The 15,678-nt window shown below is 42.3% G+C and overlaps 1 protein-coding gene across 1 annotated transcript in view; it reads right to left on the bottom strand.

Annotated features, from left to right (window-relative positions):
* The window catches only part of ccdc88ab (coiled-coil domain containing 88Ab), a 114,527-nt gene that overhangs the window by 79,134 nt on the left and 19,715 nt on the right, over window positions 1–15,678 (bottom strand). Inside the window, exon 3 of the mRNA XM_056608878.1 lies at window positions 9,546–9,654. Within this exon, the coding sequence (XP_056464853.1) occupies window positions 9,546–9,654 (109 nt within the window). The remainder of the gene's footprint in view (window positions 1–9,545; window positions 9,655–15,678) is intronic.

The following is a 15,678-nucleotide window of genomic DNA, read 5'->3' as shown; positions in this document are numbered from 1 at the left end:
ATCACTCCCCTGAAATCAGCAGATGGGCTTAAAGTCCTGAAAGACCAGGATAGCATCCTAGGGAGGTGGGCTGAGCATTTGAACACCCTGCTGAATCAGAATTCTGATGCAGACTTCACTATCTTGAAGGAACTGTCTGAATTTCCCCTTATGGACCACCTCAGCCAACCTCCAACCTTCCTGGAAGTTCTGTCAGCTGTCCGCACCCTGAAGAATAACAAGTCTCCCGGCTCTGACAATATCCCTGCAGAACTGCTTAAACAGGGAGGGTACCTGTGCACAAGAACATTACACCAGTACATCACCAAGGTTTGGGCTGATGAAAACATCCCACAACAATGGAGAGATGCCAGCATTGTTACCATATTTAAGAACAAAGGTGATAAGGCCATCTGTGGTAACCATAGGGGCATATCACTTCTTGCTGTGGCAGGCAAGGTCCTGGCCAAGGTGATGCTTCGAAGGCTCATTAATACATCACAGAGTCAATGCCACCCGAGTCACAGTGCGGGTTTAGAAAGAACAGGAGCACAGTCGACATGGTCTTCACAACTCGGCAACTCCAAGAAAAGTGCAGGGAGCAACATAAAGACCTGTTTATGGTTTTTGTCGACCTCTCCAAAGCCTTCGACACTGTGAAGAGTGATCTCTTGTGAGATGTCCTAATGCGGATTGGTTGCCCCATCAACTTCGTCAACATCCTCCGTCAATTTCACGATGGAATGACTGCTAGGGTTTCCATAAGAGGTCAAGAGTCTAGCCCTTTCCCAGTGTGCACAGGGGTAAGACAAGGGTGTGTATTGTCACCAATGCTTTTTAACCTCTTCCTCTTATGCGTCACCCAGCTTCTCCACAAGGGTATTGAAGAAAACACTGGGGTGACAGTAGAGTATAGGCTGGATGGTAACCTCTTTAACATCAGGAGGCTGCATGCGAAAACCAAACTGCATAAAGTAAGGATACTTGAGATGCAGTATGCAGATGATTGTGCTATTGTATCTCACTCTCCACAAGGCCTCCAGTCTGTTCTAAATGCAGCAGTTAGGGCATACAGCAGGATGGGGTTGACCATCAATACAGCCAAAACAGAGGTGATCTGCCAATGGAGTACCAACATCCCACCCCCACCCCCCATCTTCACTGTAGCAGGGGAAAAACTGTCAGTTGTTCCATCTTTCAGATACCTGGGGAGCATTATATCTGGAGACAACAGCATTGACAGTGAGGTCCAAAACAGGTTAAATCAAGCATCAGCTGCCTATGGGAGACTCAGGCGCCGGGTTTTTCAGAACAAGAACCTTAATTTAAACACAAAAATCTGTGTCTACCAAGCAATCTGCATCACCACCCTCCTCTACAGCTGTGAAGCCTGGGTTACTTATAGCCGCCACATCAAGTCCCTGTAACAGTTTAACATCCGCTGTCTGCAGCCCATCCTAGGAATCACTTGGCGTGACCGAGTGCCGCACACTGAGATCCTTGGGAGGACAGGCTGCAAAAGTATTGAGGCCACAATCACTCGGCACCAACTGCGTTGGCTGGGGCATGTGACAAGGATGCCCTAAAACCGTCTGCCCCGCAGAGTGTTATATGGCCAGCTACACCAAGGTCATCGCTCTGTTGGAGGTCCAAAGAAACGCTTTAAAGACCAGATGAAAGTGGCGCTTAAAAAATGCAAAATAAAACCTGGAGACCTGGAGAACATGGCTGCTGACCGCAACAATTGGCGGCAGCTGTGTCTAGATGGGACCAATACATTGGAGGAAGAAAGGACTGCCAGAAGACATCAAAGAAGGCTCAGGAGTAACACACCCACACCCATGACTGCCAGCAACACCAATACCATGTATACATGCCCCACCTGCAACAGAGCCTGTGGATCCAGGATTGGGCTATTTAGCCATCAGAGAACCCACCGGTAAAAGACAAAGATGGACGTCATCATCGGACTCGATGGACAACAAAAGAAGAAGTGTGTGTGTGTGTGTGTGTGTGTGTGTGTGTGTGTGTGTGTGTGTGTGTGTGTGTGTGTGTGTGTGTGTGTGTGTGTGTGTGTGTGTGTGTGTGTGTGTGTGTGTGTGTGTGTCCGTGTCCGTGTCCGTGTCCGTGTCCGTGTCCGTGTCCGTGTCCGTGTCCGTGTCCGTGTCCGTGTCCGTGTCCGTGTGTTTGGCTTGCGTGTGTGACAGACTCCTCATGAACTCAGTCACATGTGTCCTCGGGGCCAATGTAAAACAGATCTACGATTAGTCCAAGCTTCCCAGTAGCACCATCACAGAGGCCCTTTGTGCTCATCACTTATATCCTTAGCAACCCTTTACATATTCCCCTTTCTTTCAGTGTATGAAGATGCGTGTGCTTATTGAGGATAGAAGACGCACCTATTGATATCTTTTACTATTTAGTATTTCTAATAGCTTTCAAGGCTCCCAGGATCTGTAAGTGCCATAGAGGACCAGGATGGTGTGAATGGTTCCTTGTATTACTCTCCCAACAAGGTTTAACCCCCGGGAGCCCCCTGGCCGTACACCAAATCCCAAACCAAAGCAGCCCTGGAGAACACTGAGCCCCTCTTGTCTCCACAGCCGTGTGGAGAGCTGGCTCGGGAGCAGTCGAAACAACCCAGTACCGAGTACATACAATTTCGGCTTTTTCCGATTCTTCAGTTCAATTCCTTTTACATCTCTGCATTTTTAGCAATGCTTTGCGCTTTTCATTCAGCTGTCAATTTATTTGTTTCCAACCATTTACATTTTTTAAATGGTGTGCATGTTTATATTGTTTACTCTATTTAGACTTTTGAACTCAGTTCAAATCCCTTCACTTGATTTAAGCCATTTACCGTTTCTTTATGTCTTAATCTATGTGGCTTTATTAATAAATATTTTCAACACTTTGTACTACAGCACTCACCGCATCTTCTGCATGAAATGCATTTTCTAGTTATAATAAATATTTGGCTTCTAAAAACGAAAGAAAATAATTGTTCTACTAAATAGCAAGAAATTTATCAAATTGATAATTGATTTATTATTAAAATCCCTTAAATAAGAAATGTGAGATGTCATGACGACATTTGGGTATTTACTGAAATCGGTTTCAAAGTCTTCCTTCTTTAATGTATAGGTGTACATTTTTGCATAGTGCTACTTTCTTGAGATATCTAAGCTTCACATTCACCTCTAAACCCTCTGTTTATTCCGATTATATTTGAGTGCATCTTTGCACAAAAGCATCCATTTTGATTTGTTTGTCCACCACTTCATACACGGGAAATAAAAGCACTCAGAAAAGTCACGTGATTGAATAAAAGCAATGCAATAAGGTCCAAGCCTGTTACCTCAATTAAAATAAAAAGAGCAGCTCATTTTACATCTTAAAGCTGGAACAACATCTCACGGTAGCTTGCTAGTCCATATGGTTGTCACAGGGCCAACCGTTTTGCTTCATTGCCAATGGCCACAATTGGCGGTAATGGAATTTACGTCATTGGAATCGGGGTACAACATGCTGCCGTGTGATAATTTTATATATTTGAAAGATTTGAAAACAACTTAAGCTAAACTCATTTACTTGAGTGTAGATCTGCTATTTTGCCCATTTGTAATTGGTGAATACCCATGTTTCCAGCCTATTATAGGGGCTTATAATATGTGCTTGACACTATAGAAGTATGTTATTGTTGGATCGTTTTTTGTTTTTTTGTTTTTTGTTGTTTGTTTGCCTTATCCTTTCGGGCTGCATTAGTTTGACTACCTGTGTCCTGACACACGTATGACCTCTTGTGATCTCAATTCCAGCCCTTTACCCTCGGCTAGGGCTGCTCGATTATGGGAAAAATCATAATCACGATTATTTTGGTCAATATTGATATCACGATTATTCAAACGATTATTTTTGAGTTTGAAAACATGCATTTATTGACACAATCAATTATGACATAGAAACACGTGTAAGTATCCAAAATAAAACCTTTTTCGTGTGTAAGTGTACTGTCTGCCACAACATTCTGAATCTAACATTTGATTTTTATAAAACATTTCATGAATACTATATATTCAGCCAAATGCACTGACGAATGACTCGACTGAAATAATACATTCCCTATTTAATGTCTAGAGAACAACGGTCCCAGCATTTCTCCATAGCAAAGTTAAAAGTCACAAAGCCATAACAAACACATGGCTAATAAAAATCATATTGTTGTTAAACAGAAATACATATACAAGATGTACTTGGCAGTTCTGCCTTAAAGAACTCTTAGTTAAAGTCTGCTATAGGAGCTTGTTATCGTTCATCAAACTAGCCGCGTTTACATGACAGATCTATGCCGCATAGATTTCTATGCGGCATAGATCTGTTCCTAAAATGTGTTCCGAATGTACTGTATACATGGCAGTAACAAAAGTGTCCGTTATGTCTCTCGCGCACACCTGACACGTCTCTGGACCGGCGGCGACATAATGGATGTCTTATCACTATCGGGGATTTTAAATTTGATTTTAATGAAAGCACAGCAGGAGAGAGCTTTTCTCTGCCTGCTCCTTCAATTAAGAAGGAGGAGGACAGCGCAGCAACGTCAATTTCTCGTCAGAACTTTATATTTACCCTATGCTCCGCCGCAAACAAGAGGAATTGGATGCGAGTCCGCAGCCAAGACTGGTGGGAGAGAGTGGTCTTACGGGAATTTAGTGACCAGGAATCCTCGAAGGTCCTACTGCAGCTGCCATCTCTCTAAGTTAAGAAGTATTTTAACATTCAGCCTGCAAAAGTACTAGTAGTAGCCTACTAATTTACAGTTATCTCGGACGCGCGCGGACACCTCATTAATAAACACCCATGTCCCGTCGCTTAGCAACCGGACACGCTTACCGGACTACTTTTACCGGGTGATAACAAAGACGTGAATCAGGCAATAAATCCACTTTCCTTGACAGCGGTGAAGTTCGGTGTGCTTAAAAGTACCAACGGAGCTCAGTGAACTACTGCGGCTGCTCTAAATTAAACCCCAATCTATGCGGAATAAGTGTATACATGGCGATTTAAAACGGACTACACCACCTATTCTATTCGGCATAGAATCTATGCCGAACAGATAATTGTATTCCGAATGAGGCGTATATATGACCATTTTCTATGCCGCATAGAAATCTATGCGGCATAGATGTGTCCATGTAAACGCGGCTACTGTAACGTTACTGAAACTTTAATATTCCACACGGTAGGTCTACTCCAACATGTCTGTCAACAGTCGATGCTGCTGATTGGCGGTTCACTGGCATGTCCCGCCTCCTGCCAACGGCATACTTTCTGATGCAGCACGCCTGTTAGATTGTACTCCCTCTTGCCGCGTTGAATGCTTTCGCATGCGCGTCTCTTTCATAAACTTTCATAAACTCTCTAGGCCTACTGTAAAACGGAAAATGTCAAATTAATCGTTTCAACTCGATTATATGAGTTTGGAGATCGTTTGACCCCAAAATCGATATCGCGATCGAAATTCGATTAATTGCACAGCCCTACCCTCGGCTCTTGCGTTTTTGTGTGCTGACCGGTTTACAACTGCAATTACTTTGTGTGCGGATCAGATGAAAACACTCCATTACTGGTTAGCATTTTCTGTTAGCCGGAAAATGACAAAGAGCCAGGGGAAAGGCAGGAAAGGGTGAGTAAAACAATTGTAAAAAGTCAAAACCAAAGATTTGCTGGTGTGAGTGAGTCACATGCTAAGGAAGCCTGCCATGCTAACATGAATGCCATGCTAACATGAACTCTATTCCCTTGGTTGTGAAGAGGAAAACACACAGAGAACTTGGGCTAATAAATAGGGAACATCAAACTACAAATAGGGGGCTATAACAATGTTTAATTAACTTTTATTGGCTGATACCGTTATTCATTGCCGGATATTTAATATTGTTACATGCAACACAAATATATATTCAGGGCTCTCAAGTTTTATGCATTCGGCATGAGACACACGCAATTCAACCCATGCACACGCTCACACGCCACACTTCGTATTTCTCACGCAGAGAAATTACTAGGATAGTGCCCCCCATTTTGGGCCGCTATTTAACAGTGGAACAGGTAGGAATCAAATGGGTTTCCCGTACGTAGGGTAACCAGACGTCCTCTTTTGCCCGGACATGCCCTCTTTTTGAGACACATGAACATACATGTTCACATTGAATTTGCGTTGCGTTTCTCTTGGTCGTTCACAAACTAGTTAGGCTACGCCCTCCCCTACTCAGTTCTGTTCCCTTTGCATTGGTGGAAGCGAGTAGGGGGAGTGGTTAAGTAGAGCCTTCAGATTGGACGGTTTGACTTACTTAGTTACCGTCATGTTTGTATTTATTTTTTTACCATTATTGTTTCATTGGGACAAAAGTTAACTAATTTCTCCTACAAATGATTGATAAAGTTCTATCTATTCAACAGAAAGAAATACTTGGTCATATTTTTACACACTTTACCACAGCATTGGCCTACTGATTGCCACAGATATATTTTAAGCATTGGACTGAATGCCACATAAATATATAATTATGTTTTTGCACGTTTGGGAAAAGTATATACACCTCTACTGGTGTTGCTTAAGCCAATAGCCTTTTGAGGCAGTGTTGTTTCTGAATATTAGTGTTAAGGGCCAATAATGCTTACTATCATACATTAGTCACCATGTCTGTGGACACATTTGTATGCAGTCACATGTTAATATCCCCCCCCCCCTGCCGACAAAATCTCACTCTGAACTCAGTTCAAAACTTGAGAGCCCTGTATATTATATGCCTAAATAAAAAATATCCAAAATGATTCAATACTGCCTTTAAAATGAAGAACACCTTTTATAATAACATTATTGTATTTATTAAATTATATTAAATACATTATTAAATATTATTTAATAATTATTAAATACAATTATTATTAAATACAATTAAAATAAATAAGAGGCTAGACTTCCAACAGCAAGGTATAGACATGAATAAAGTTACACGAGTTGCGTTCAATGCAATGCTCATCATTGGAATTAAATAAAGTTTGTCAGTCTGAATCATCAATATATCAAGCCTCTCCATTTTCTTAAAGAATCTCAAAGCTGGTGAGAAGGACTGCCTTTTGGAAAGGACAACGACAGAGTGCTAAACTCATCAATCCCAACCCCATACGCATAAACCTAGTACCTCATCGTAGCGATGTTAAGTCATTCATAACCTACATTTTTCACTTTTAAAGTAAGGATAAAACAATAGTAATCTTTGGTTGGTTTTGTGTAACTAATGGAAATCACAAGGGACCCATCATGCGTTCGAGTTGCTGAAAACACAAAACAATAACAAATAAAGAAGGCTAAACATAGTGCTATGATTAATGCTTTATGTAAACGATTTCCATCCGTCCTAAACTCCAAGCCACTTTATGCTCAACATTAACCTTCTACAGAAATATAACAAAAACTATTGCTATTTCCATTGCTTATGGTAGTTTTGTTAGATATATGGTGAAAATAATTGCTACAAAAGATATGCCGTAAAATCTACTCGCTGCTTTTGAACAGTTGGGAGGAAAGAAAAGGAGGAGAGCCAATTACATGGCAGCATTGGTGCTGAGTAGCTCCAGATTATAGACACAGGGGCAAGCTATGGTGTTTTATATCCTGGTGTATTAATTGTCAGTGTCCTTTGTCCTTTGTAATTAACTAATATATCATAGTACTATACATTGGGGGAGCCCTAATAACCACTAGAGTTGAATGAAGCCATGATCAAAGGGTGTTCATCTGAAGTACTCCAGCCCCCCTCTTATATGCAGGGATTCAAACATGCCTTGTTGTTCTTTGTTGTACTCAAACCCTTTCACAAATTAGATTACTTTGGGTCTACAAAGTACCATGCAATAAAAAGCCTTTAGGTTTTGTCTGAAACGTCCACTATTGTCCCATTCCACAGGAGTGACACCCCCTCACATCACCAAACTAACACGAGGGGTCTTCTGGAGAAGTCCCTGAAGGCATCGGGAAGGCTGATGGAGACGGGCCGGGGATCAACAACAGGGTGGTCTTAAGCTGCAGGGGGTCTGTTGCAAAACAGTTTACAGACACGTGGCTGGAGAAATAGTGACTGACCATGAGGTCTGAATACAGGGAGAGAGGATAAGGCGGACAACCTTAGAGGAGCGAGAGCCATAATATTCTAAATGGACTCGTCATTCTGACTTGATATTTATGTTTTTTATAGAACAGAAACGTAGCCAAAAATGTACCTTCTTATGGACTTACAGATATTAGACAAGGGAAATGTATCACAAATGTTGCTTAAAAAATACACGTTAACAGCGTCTCTGAAGAGTCTAGATGTAACCTGAGGTCTTTCAGACCCTTGCCCTCATCCTCCTGGTCTTCTTAAGTCTACTTAACCCCAGTGGCCGTAGGCCAGTGCTTTTGGCTCGGTGACAGATTATTCTGCTTGGCGTTTTGAGAAGGCCTAGCGGGGCTTATGAAGTTAAGGCAATACAATAGGCTTATTGTTGAAACAATATGACCAGGAAACCATTAACAAGATTCCTGTGGCCAAGATGGAGGAGAGCTGATGAGACAGAAAGACTCCAACCAATGGATTGCTATTATGGTTACTAGAGGTATGTTACATTCAGACACTAAATATTTGAGGGATTTATTTGTGCCAATACAGATGAAATACCACCATTTTCTTATTGTTTTTGCCATTTGCCATATATTTGTTGCTCACAATTATCTTCACAAAAGGCAAATATGATACATTTATATTAGTTATGATAACGCAGATGCAATTCAGAAGTTCAGACAATATCAACCTCCAATGCGATATGAAGATACGATTATTAAAAATACAGTATGCAATCACATCCTCTGAGACCATCCCTCAGGGAAACCCCGATGGTTATTAATTGTACTGTAGTGCGGAAAAGATATCTCTATGGTTACACAAAGACAGCTTGCTTAACTTGGGCAAGCTCTCACACGTTCAGTTACTGGTCAGCATGGCTGATGCCGCACAACAGATGATTTACTCAGTTGATTTACATCGCGAGTTAAAGCCAGAGTGCAGATGGTAGTAAAAGTAATTTGCACATAACCCATAAGGGTACATTTTATTGGAGAATAAATATGTGAAATATTAATATTTCACGTATTAATGTGAAAATATGTGAAATATAAAAATACTGTGAAAGAATACAATCCAACCAATATACATTACATTGAAAAAGTAAACAGTATGGTCTTGGATTTGGGTCGATGGTTGCATCGACCCAAATCCAAGACCATACTGTTTAGTTAAAGAACGTGTCCTGGACATTTTTATTCAAATAGCTAAAATAAAATAAAATCGTTAAATTTCATAGACATGTTATTAGTTTGCAAATATACATTACATTGAAAATTATCTTCTGGTGCTCAATATAGAGAAGATATTCTTGAGATATCCTTGGTCCTGAAGGATTTTTATTTTTTTCTCAAATGTCATGCTATCCAAACTAAACATAAAGGAGAACCCGTTCTTCATTACCTGATAGTAGGCTTTGATCTGCCCGATGAGAATAGAGAGGTTCTGAATGCGCAGTGATGGATCATTGTTTACTTTCTTGTTGGTCCTCTGCACGGTCGCCATGGGATTTCTGTAGAGGAAATTATTTGTATAAGTCAAACATATGTAAATGGTATTCGAGCAACTCCCAGACCCTAACTTTTCCTTCAAAAACAGCATGGAAAGCGAAAAAGGATACTTGTTAGAGAATGCTTAAGTAACACTTGAGACTAATGGGAAACGTTGAAAGTGCATTAAGAAGAAGGTAGGACTGCACTTTATCCAAAAATATATTTCAAATTATATTCTTGTCCCTTGCAAGACCATGACCTCCCGAATGATACCATAGCTTGTCAACTCAAGAAGTCTACAGCCAAGACTTCCTAGCGCTGCTGAAGGGGTGTACAGATGATGTCATGGGAAATGGTCGACCCCAAATGTAACCAAAGTCCCTGCCCTTCAACCAGCAAGCCACAACCACTAACCAACAGTACAACATAAACTGCTCACAGGCTGGTTCATCACAGACCAGGGGTCTCATTTATAAAACTGTGCGTGGGATCGTTACTACAAGTGTATCTACGCCCAAAAGCCAAGTTTTGCGTGTGCCAAAAAATATTCAGATTTATAAAACCCTGCGTACGCACACCGTACGCAATCTTTGCTTCATAAATCACAGAGTGCCTACAAGTGTGCGCAGCTGAATCAGCTTCACGTTCCGCCCTGTACACGCCCCTTTTTAACCATAAATGGTCAATGCAAATGACCTCATGAATGCGATCTGCACATAAAACAGACTCAGATGCAAGTATTATGTCTTGTCGGAAACAATGGCAGAAGGACTGAGAAAATCAAAAAAGCCAAATTTCACGGAGGTTGAAGTGGAGACACTTGTGGGTGAGATGGAGGCCCGAAAAGTAGTTTTGTTCGGCGGTCACAGGATTGGGATCGCCAACAACAAAAAGCAGAGTGAGTGGCAACATGTTGCTGAAGCAGTGAACTCTGTCAGTAGCAAGGAGCGCACAGTCCCAGAATTAAAAAAGAAGTGGTCTGACATAAAGGTACATATTTTTATGTAGCCTACCAATAAATCGTTATGGTCCCTAAAGACCCTCTCACTCCGAATCCTGCCATTTGCATGGTCCGCCAGAAGTGCCATATGGTGCAGCATTACCGAGGCGCTCACCTCTGTATTTATAGGGTTACGGTAATAAGACTGACCGAGAACAGCTTGGATAATCAGTTTGTAATCACCCACGTAAAATGTTCTTGAACATAACCCCTTTTTAATGCCTGATTCGTCATGAAAAGCATCAAGAGTAACGGACAACGATTGTGATGAGGAGTGTGGCTTGGTTTTCCACACTTGGGATTTAATTGACATTTGATTATGTGTTTACAGTTTCACATAAAAATATTATGTTATTGACACATGTTGGACAGATACTTTATTCCATGCAGTCGCGCCGTCAGTGGACAGTATGGAGTGACGGGATTAAATAGAGAATTTTTTTTTTTTTTCTATTCTAAGGAGATGTTTCCGGAGTTATAACTGAGAAATAACAGTTGACTTAAATTATTCTGATTAAATAGTTTTAATGCATGATACGGGTTGAAATTAAATTTATGAAGGGCGATGATAAAACATAATCGTTCTTCTCACACTAAAATTCTTCTGTCTGACTTCAGTTCACCACACCATCTTTGTCGCCAATTCTCTTTTTCCTCCAAACCATGCGTACGCATGGGTCAGAGTTTGTTTGAAAGTCACGTACGCCAATTTCAGCCCCGGTTATAAATGAGACCCCAGGAGGGCTCTGCTGCCAGAGGGGCGGGAATACCAGCGAGTGGTGTCATCACGGGGTTTCACATTAACTGGTTTCAGAGCTCTCTGACATGTGCTCCAACAGGGACCCCTTCCTGCCCCCCTCTACCATCTAAACCACTAAGGTGAACACATTTTTTGTAAATTGGTCCAGTATTTAGCAAGAGCCATGAAACGAGCTGCAATGTAACCCCATAGGAAATAAAGCACCCTGTCAATGTACATCCTATAAAAGTACTTGTTTTTGAGAATGACAATCTCAGATTCTTGTGTTTGACAAAATTATGGAAAGTTTCCAAACAGATACACACACGATTTACATTGCCTTATGCTTGATCAACTTCTGCTTGAAATAATAGGCATAAGGATGCATTGTTCCATTGGCATCTAGCCTACTAAAACAATGGACTAAACACATTTTGGGCCCTATTTTAACGGTCTGAAACGCAAGTGGGAAGCGCAAAGCGCAAGTAGCTTTGTGGGCGGTTCTACGGCGCTATCGCTATTTTACAGGCGGATAAATGACACTTGCGTCGCGGCGCAAGTGTCAAAAGGGTTGGTCTGAAGCAGCCTAGTTACCCGTAGGTGTGGTTTGGGCGTAACGTCCATCAAACCAATGAGAGTGCCAGCTCCCATCCCCTTTAAGAGCCATGAGCGCATTTGAATCGGACGAGTTGATATTTTGACAGCGCGTCTGCAGTCTCCGATGAGACAGATGCACATGAATTTCAAACTGCAAATGGCTCAGTTTATTGCCAAATAATATGGCCTAATTCACACATGGAATAAGGGGTTTTCTTCCACAACTTCAGAAATACTGAGTCCTCAAATACATTTCGGCAAAGAAAACGTATATATAACATATGATAGGCCTATGCGGTAACTGTGGTTCTATTTAATGATATACGCAGTACATTATAAACATTGTTTCTTATCAGTATTGTATGCTATCCTAATATGCATGTGTCCCCGCGGTATAAGACATTGATTGTATTATGCGTTACGTGTTTAGTTTGCGTGTGTTTAAACAGAGCACACACGCGCGCCCGCATTCATTCATTCTTTTTAACACTCACTCGCGGTAAAACAATGTTTTTCACGATCAAATACTCATCAATCCTAAAAGTTATGGGCATGTAGGCCTACACGATGTCTCTGTCAAGAAAATATGCGTTTGCTGTACGGTGTTTGCAGATGCATTGATTTAAAAGTACAACTTATTACCGCTGCATCAGCTGTTCCCAAATAATTTACCAAGAATGTGCGGCTAGGTAGATGGGAGAAGCAAAGTGTATGCGCGAGGTGCACAAGCAATCCGTATGCATCACATGCGCATGTATGCATGCGCCCTTAAAATAGCATCTGAACAACGCGCCACTGACTTTAAACCAGGTATTTCCTGGTCAGTAGCGCAATGGTATTCAGAAACGGCAAAATACCGTTTGCGCCAGAACACGCCTCCTCCTTCCGCTGAACCGCCCCTTGGGGCGCATGATCAATCCCTAATTTACCGGCGAGTGGCGGTGGTGGGAAAAGAACACTCTGCGCCAGTTGTAAACTAGCAACGACACATGCGCCAGTGACTAAGTCACTTGCGCCGGATGCAAGATAGGGCCCTTAATGTTTGGGTTGGTTTGTTGTTGTCCACACTGGGACCACAGAAATGACCTCTGTCATCATAGAAACAGTTCCTCTGTAGGCCTGATAAAAGATCTTTATATGAACATACATTTTCCTACTCTACTTGGTTTTATTCTGCCTATGCCTACTATCCTTCTTCCAAGCATGTCAGTAGTAGCATGACCCATATACGAGGGTCATTCAGCATTCACTCAACAGGGAGGAAGGATTGTGCATGCGAGTTGCATTGGCAAATTTGCATTGATGCATGCGTCTGCATCTGTCCTCGTACACGCTGCACTGTTATAATTTGTGTTACCTGCAGCATTAAAGAATTGACCCCCTTTTCACAATAAAGATCTCATTCCCAACGCCCAAGGTCTGAAACGGTCCTGCAGACACACTACAATACAGAGGGATGAGCATTAAGTCACATACTGTACATTCAAAAGGCAGTCCCGCATGGTGCATCTCATGGTCCGGAATGACCCAGTGTGATGTTGTGCACTTGATACATAACACACAATTTGACCACTGCTGAATGCTGCTAGGCAACTACACAAATTAAAATGTATCCACTTCAATGTTCAGTACAATTAGAGTTCTACAAAACCAAGAAACGTTCAAAAATATATATTTTGAGGAACCTGCTTAACTGCGTTTTCTTGTTTAATTTCTAGACATAATGACAGGTTGAGCTTATGGTGTGATGCCTCATACACCACCCGCACGAGTTGCAAAGTTGGAGATCTCCCAGCTTTCTTGCGGCATTTCACAGAGGAATGCCCTTTTTTGGTCGGTCCCAAACGGGATTCTGAGAGTCAACCGAGTTCAGTGAGGCTGACCGTAAAACTCGACAAATGGCTGCGCCCATAAAGAGACTTCTTTACTTTGTATTTGTACCATGTTGGTCACTTTAAGGTTTTTTTGTTTTCGAGCTGGTTTGCTAAAGAGGCTTATGTAGCTAAAAATAACAATGATTAGCCAATGACTCACAAAGACAAACGGCAACGCTATAAGTGCTGCAAGCAAGGAAATTACATCACAAGAGCAACTCGTGCGGGTGGTGTATGAGGTATATGGAACACACTATTATTTCAGAGAAATATGACAAAATATGAAATTAAATAAAGCAATAGCTGAGAGCAAAATTTAACAAACGTATCACATCTGAAAAGGCATTCTGACAAAGGTCAAAAATCTGTACAGAAGATGTGATAACCTGATCTGCCTGAACCAAACCAAACGCATGCACGCACACACACACACACACACACACACACACACACACACACACACACACACACACACACACACACTAGGGGTACTATATAACTCGCTGATTAAAAAACAGTGGAAGCTGTAATCCTATCAGAGCGAGGGCTAATAGGGGATCAGGGGTGGGGGAGGGCAGAGACAGAAGAGGGCCAGTGACAAATTCTACCTATATGCGGATGAAAGCAGTGGAAAGGACATGGCCGCCACAACACCCATCCCGCCCATCCTCCCTCCGGCTACTGCAAGGCTGAAGAGGGAGGAGTGCAAGAGAGAGGGAGGGCCAGGCGCCCCCGACCTCTCCCCAGCGCTCCAACCAGGCACCAATGCTTTAAATGGATGTGGACAGTTTTGCCTGGCAGCACCACAGTAAGCCATAAAGCCAGTAAGTCTGACAATTAGAGAATCATCTGGCTAACCAGTCATTCAGCCTTCAGTAGCAGGCTGATTCACAGCCTCCCCACTGAGCCTGAGGGAGCAGTGTTAACCTATATATGACAGGCTGCATTACAGTCAGCACAAGAGCACACACACACACACACACAGTTTGTTTGTACCGACAGTATGCACTTCATACCTAAGCAGAAGGAATGGGAGGCCAAATCAGCACCCATGTGCTCCAGTAGGCCATATGTTCACAGAGGAAGCACATCAAGACAGGTTTTTAAATCACCATTGTGTCTGAGGATGGGCCATAGACAAACATTTTAAATAACCATTTAAAGCCATGTACTCGTAAGGTCACCGCAGCCGTTACCTGTCCGACACTCATGTACACCAATTGCCCCAAAAGGGTTGGTTACAGAGAGACTTGGGATTGGTCCTTCCAACCTTCCTTCTCTCAGTCTGCCTGGGCAGCCTTAGCAGGAGACCTGAGGTCTGGACAGGAGGCTTGAGTTCAGCTTTGGGGGTCAGACATAAAATTAAGTCAGACAGCATGAAGGCCCTCAGGAGACGTACGGCAGAAAGGGGTAAAAAGGAAAGAAAGGGTATCAAGGAGAGACTTGAAAGACATCAGACCTCCACCTCCGTTGTTCCACGTTCTTAGAGGTCAATTACATTGAATCTGGGAGGTCGAGCCCTACATCTACTGAACATGTACTCTGTGACAAGCAGCCAAGAGGACATCCAATTGACTATAAAGGGAGAAGCTTTAATCCCAGAGGTTGAAGGAACGACGAGAGTTAGGCCCAGACAACAGCAGTCAGGGCTTAAGCTGTCTATGTAAACTCTGTTTTCTAAAGTCACGTTTCCACCAAAATGAACCAGAAGCTTTGGTCCCAGGACTACATTTCAAGGGACTAAAGGCTCCTTCTGACCCTGGTAGTCGGTTTTGCCACCACAGTGTAAAGTTTTGTGAAAGTTAGGCGAGTTGAAGTCATTTTAGATCAAGCA

Source organism: Gadus chalcogrammus, chromosome 15, assembly GCF_026213295.1.
Source record: "Gadus chalcogrammus isolate NIFS_2021 chromosome 15, NIFS_Gcha_1.0, whole genome shotgun sequence".
Classification (NCBI taxonomy): Eukaryota; Metazoa; Chordata; class Actinopteri; order Gadiformes; family Gadidae; genus Gadus; species Gadus chalcogrammus.
The sequence above is the reverse complement of the archived record's forward strand: the minus strand, read 5'-3'. Positions and strand labels throughout refer to the sequence as shown.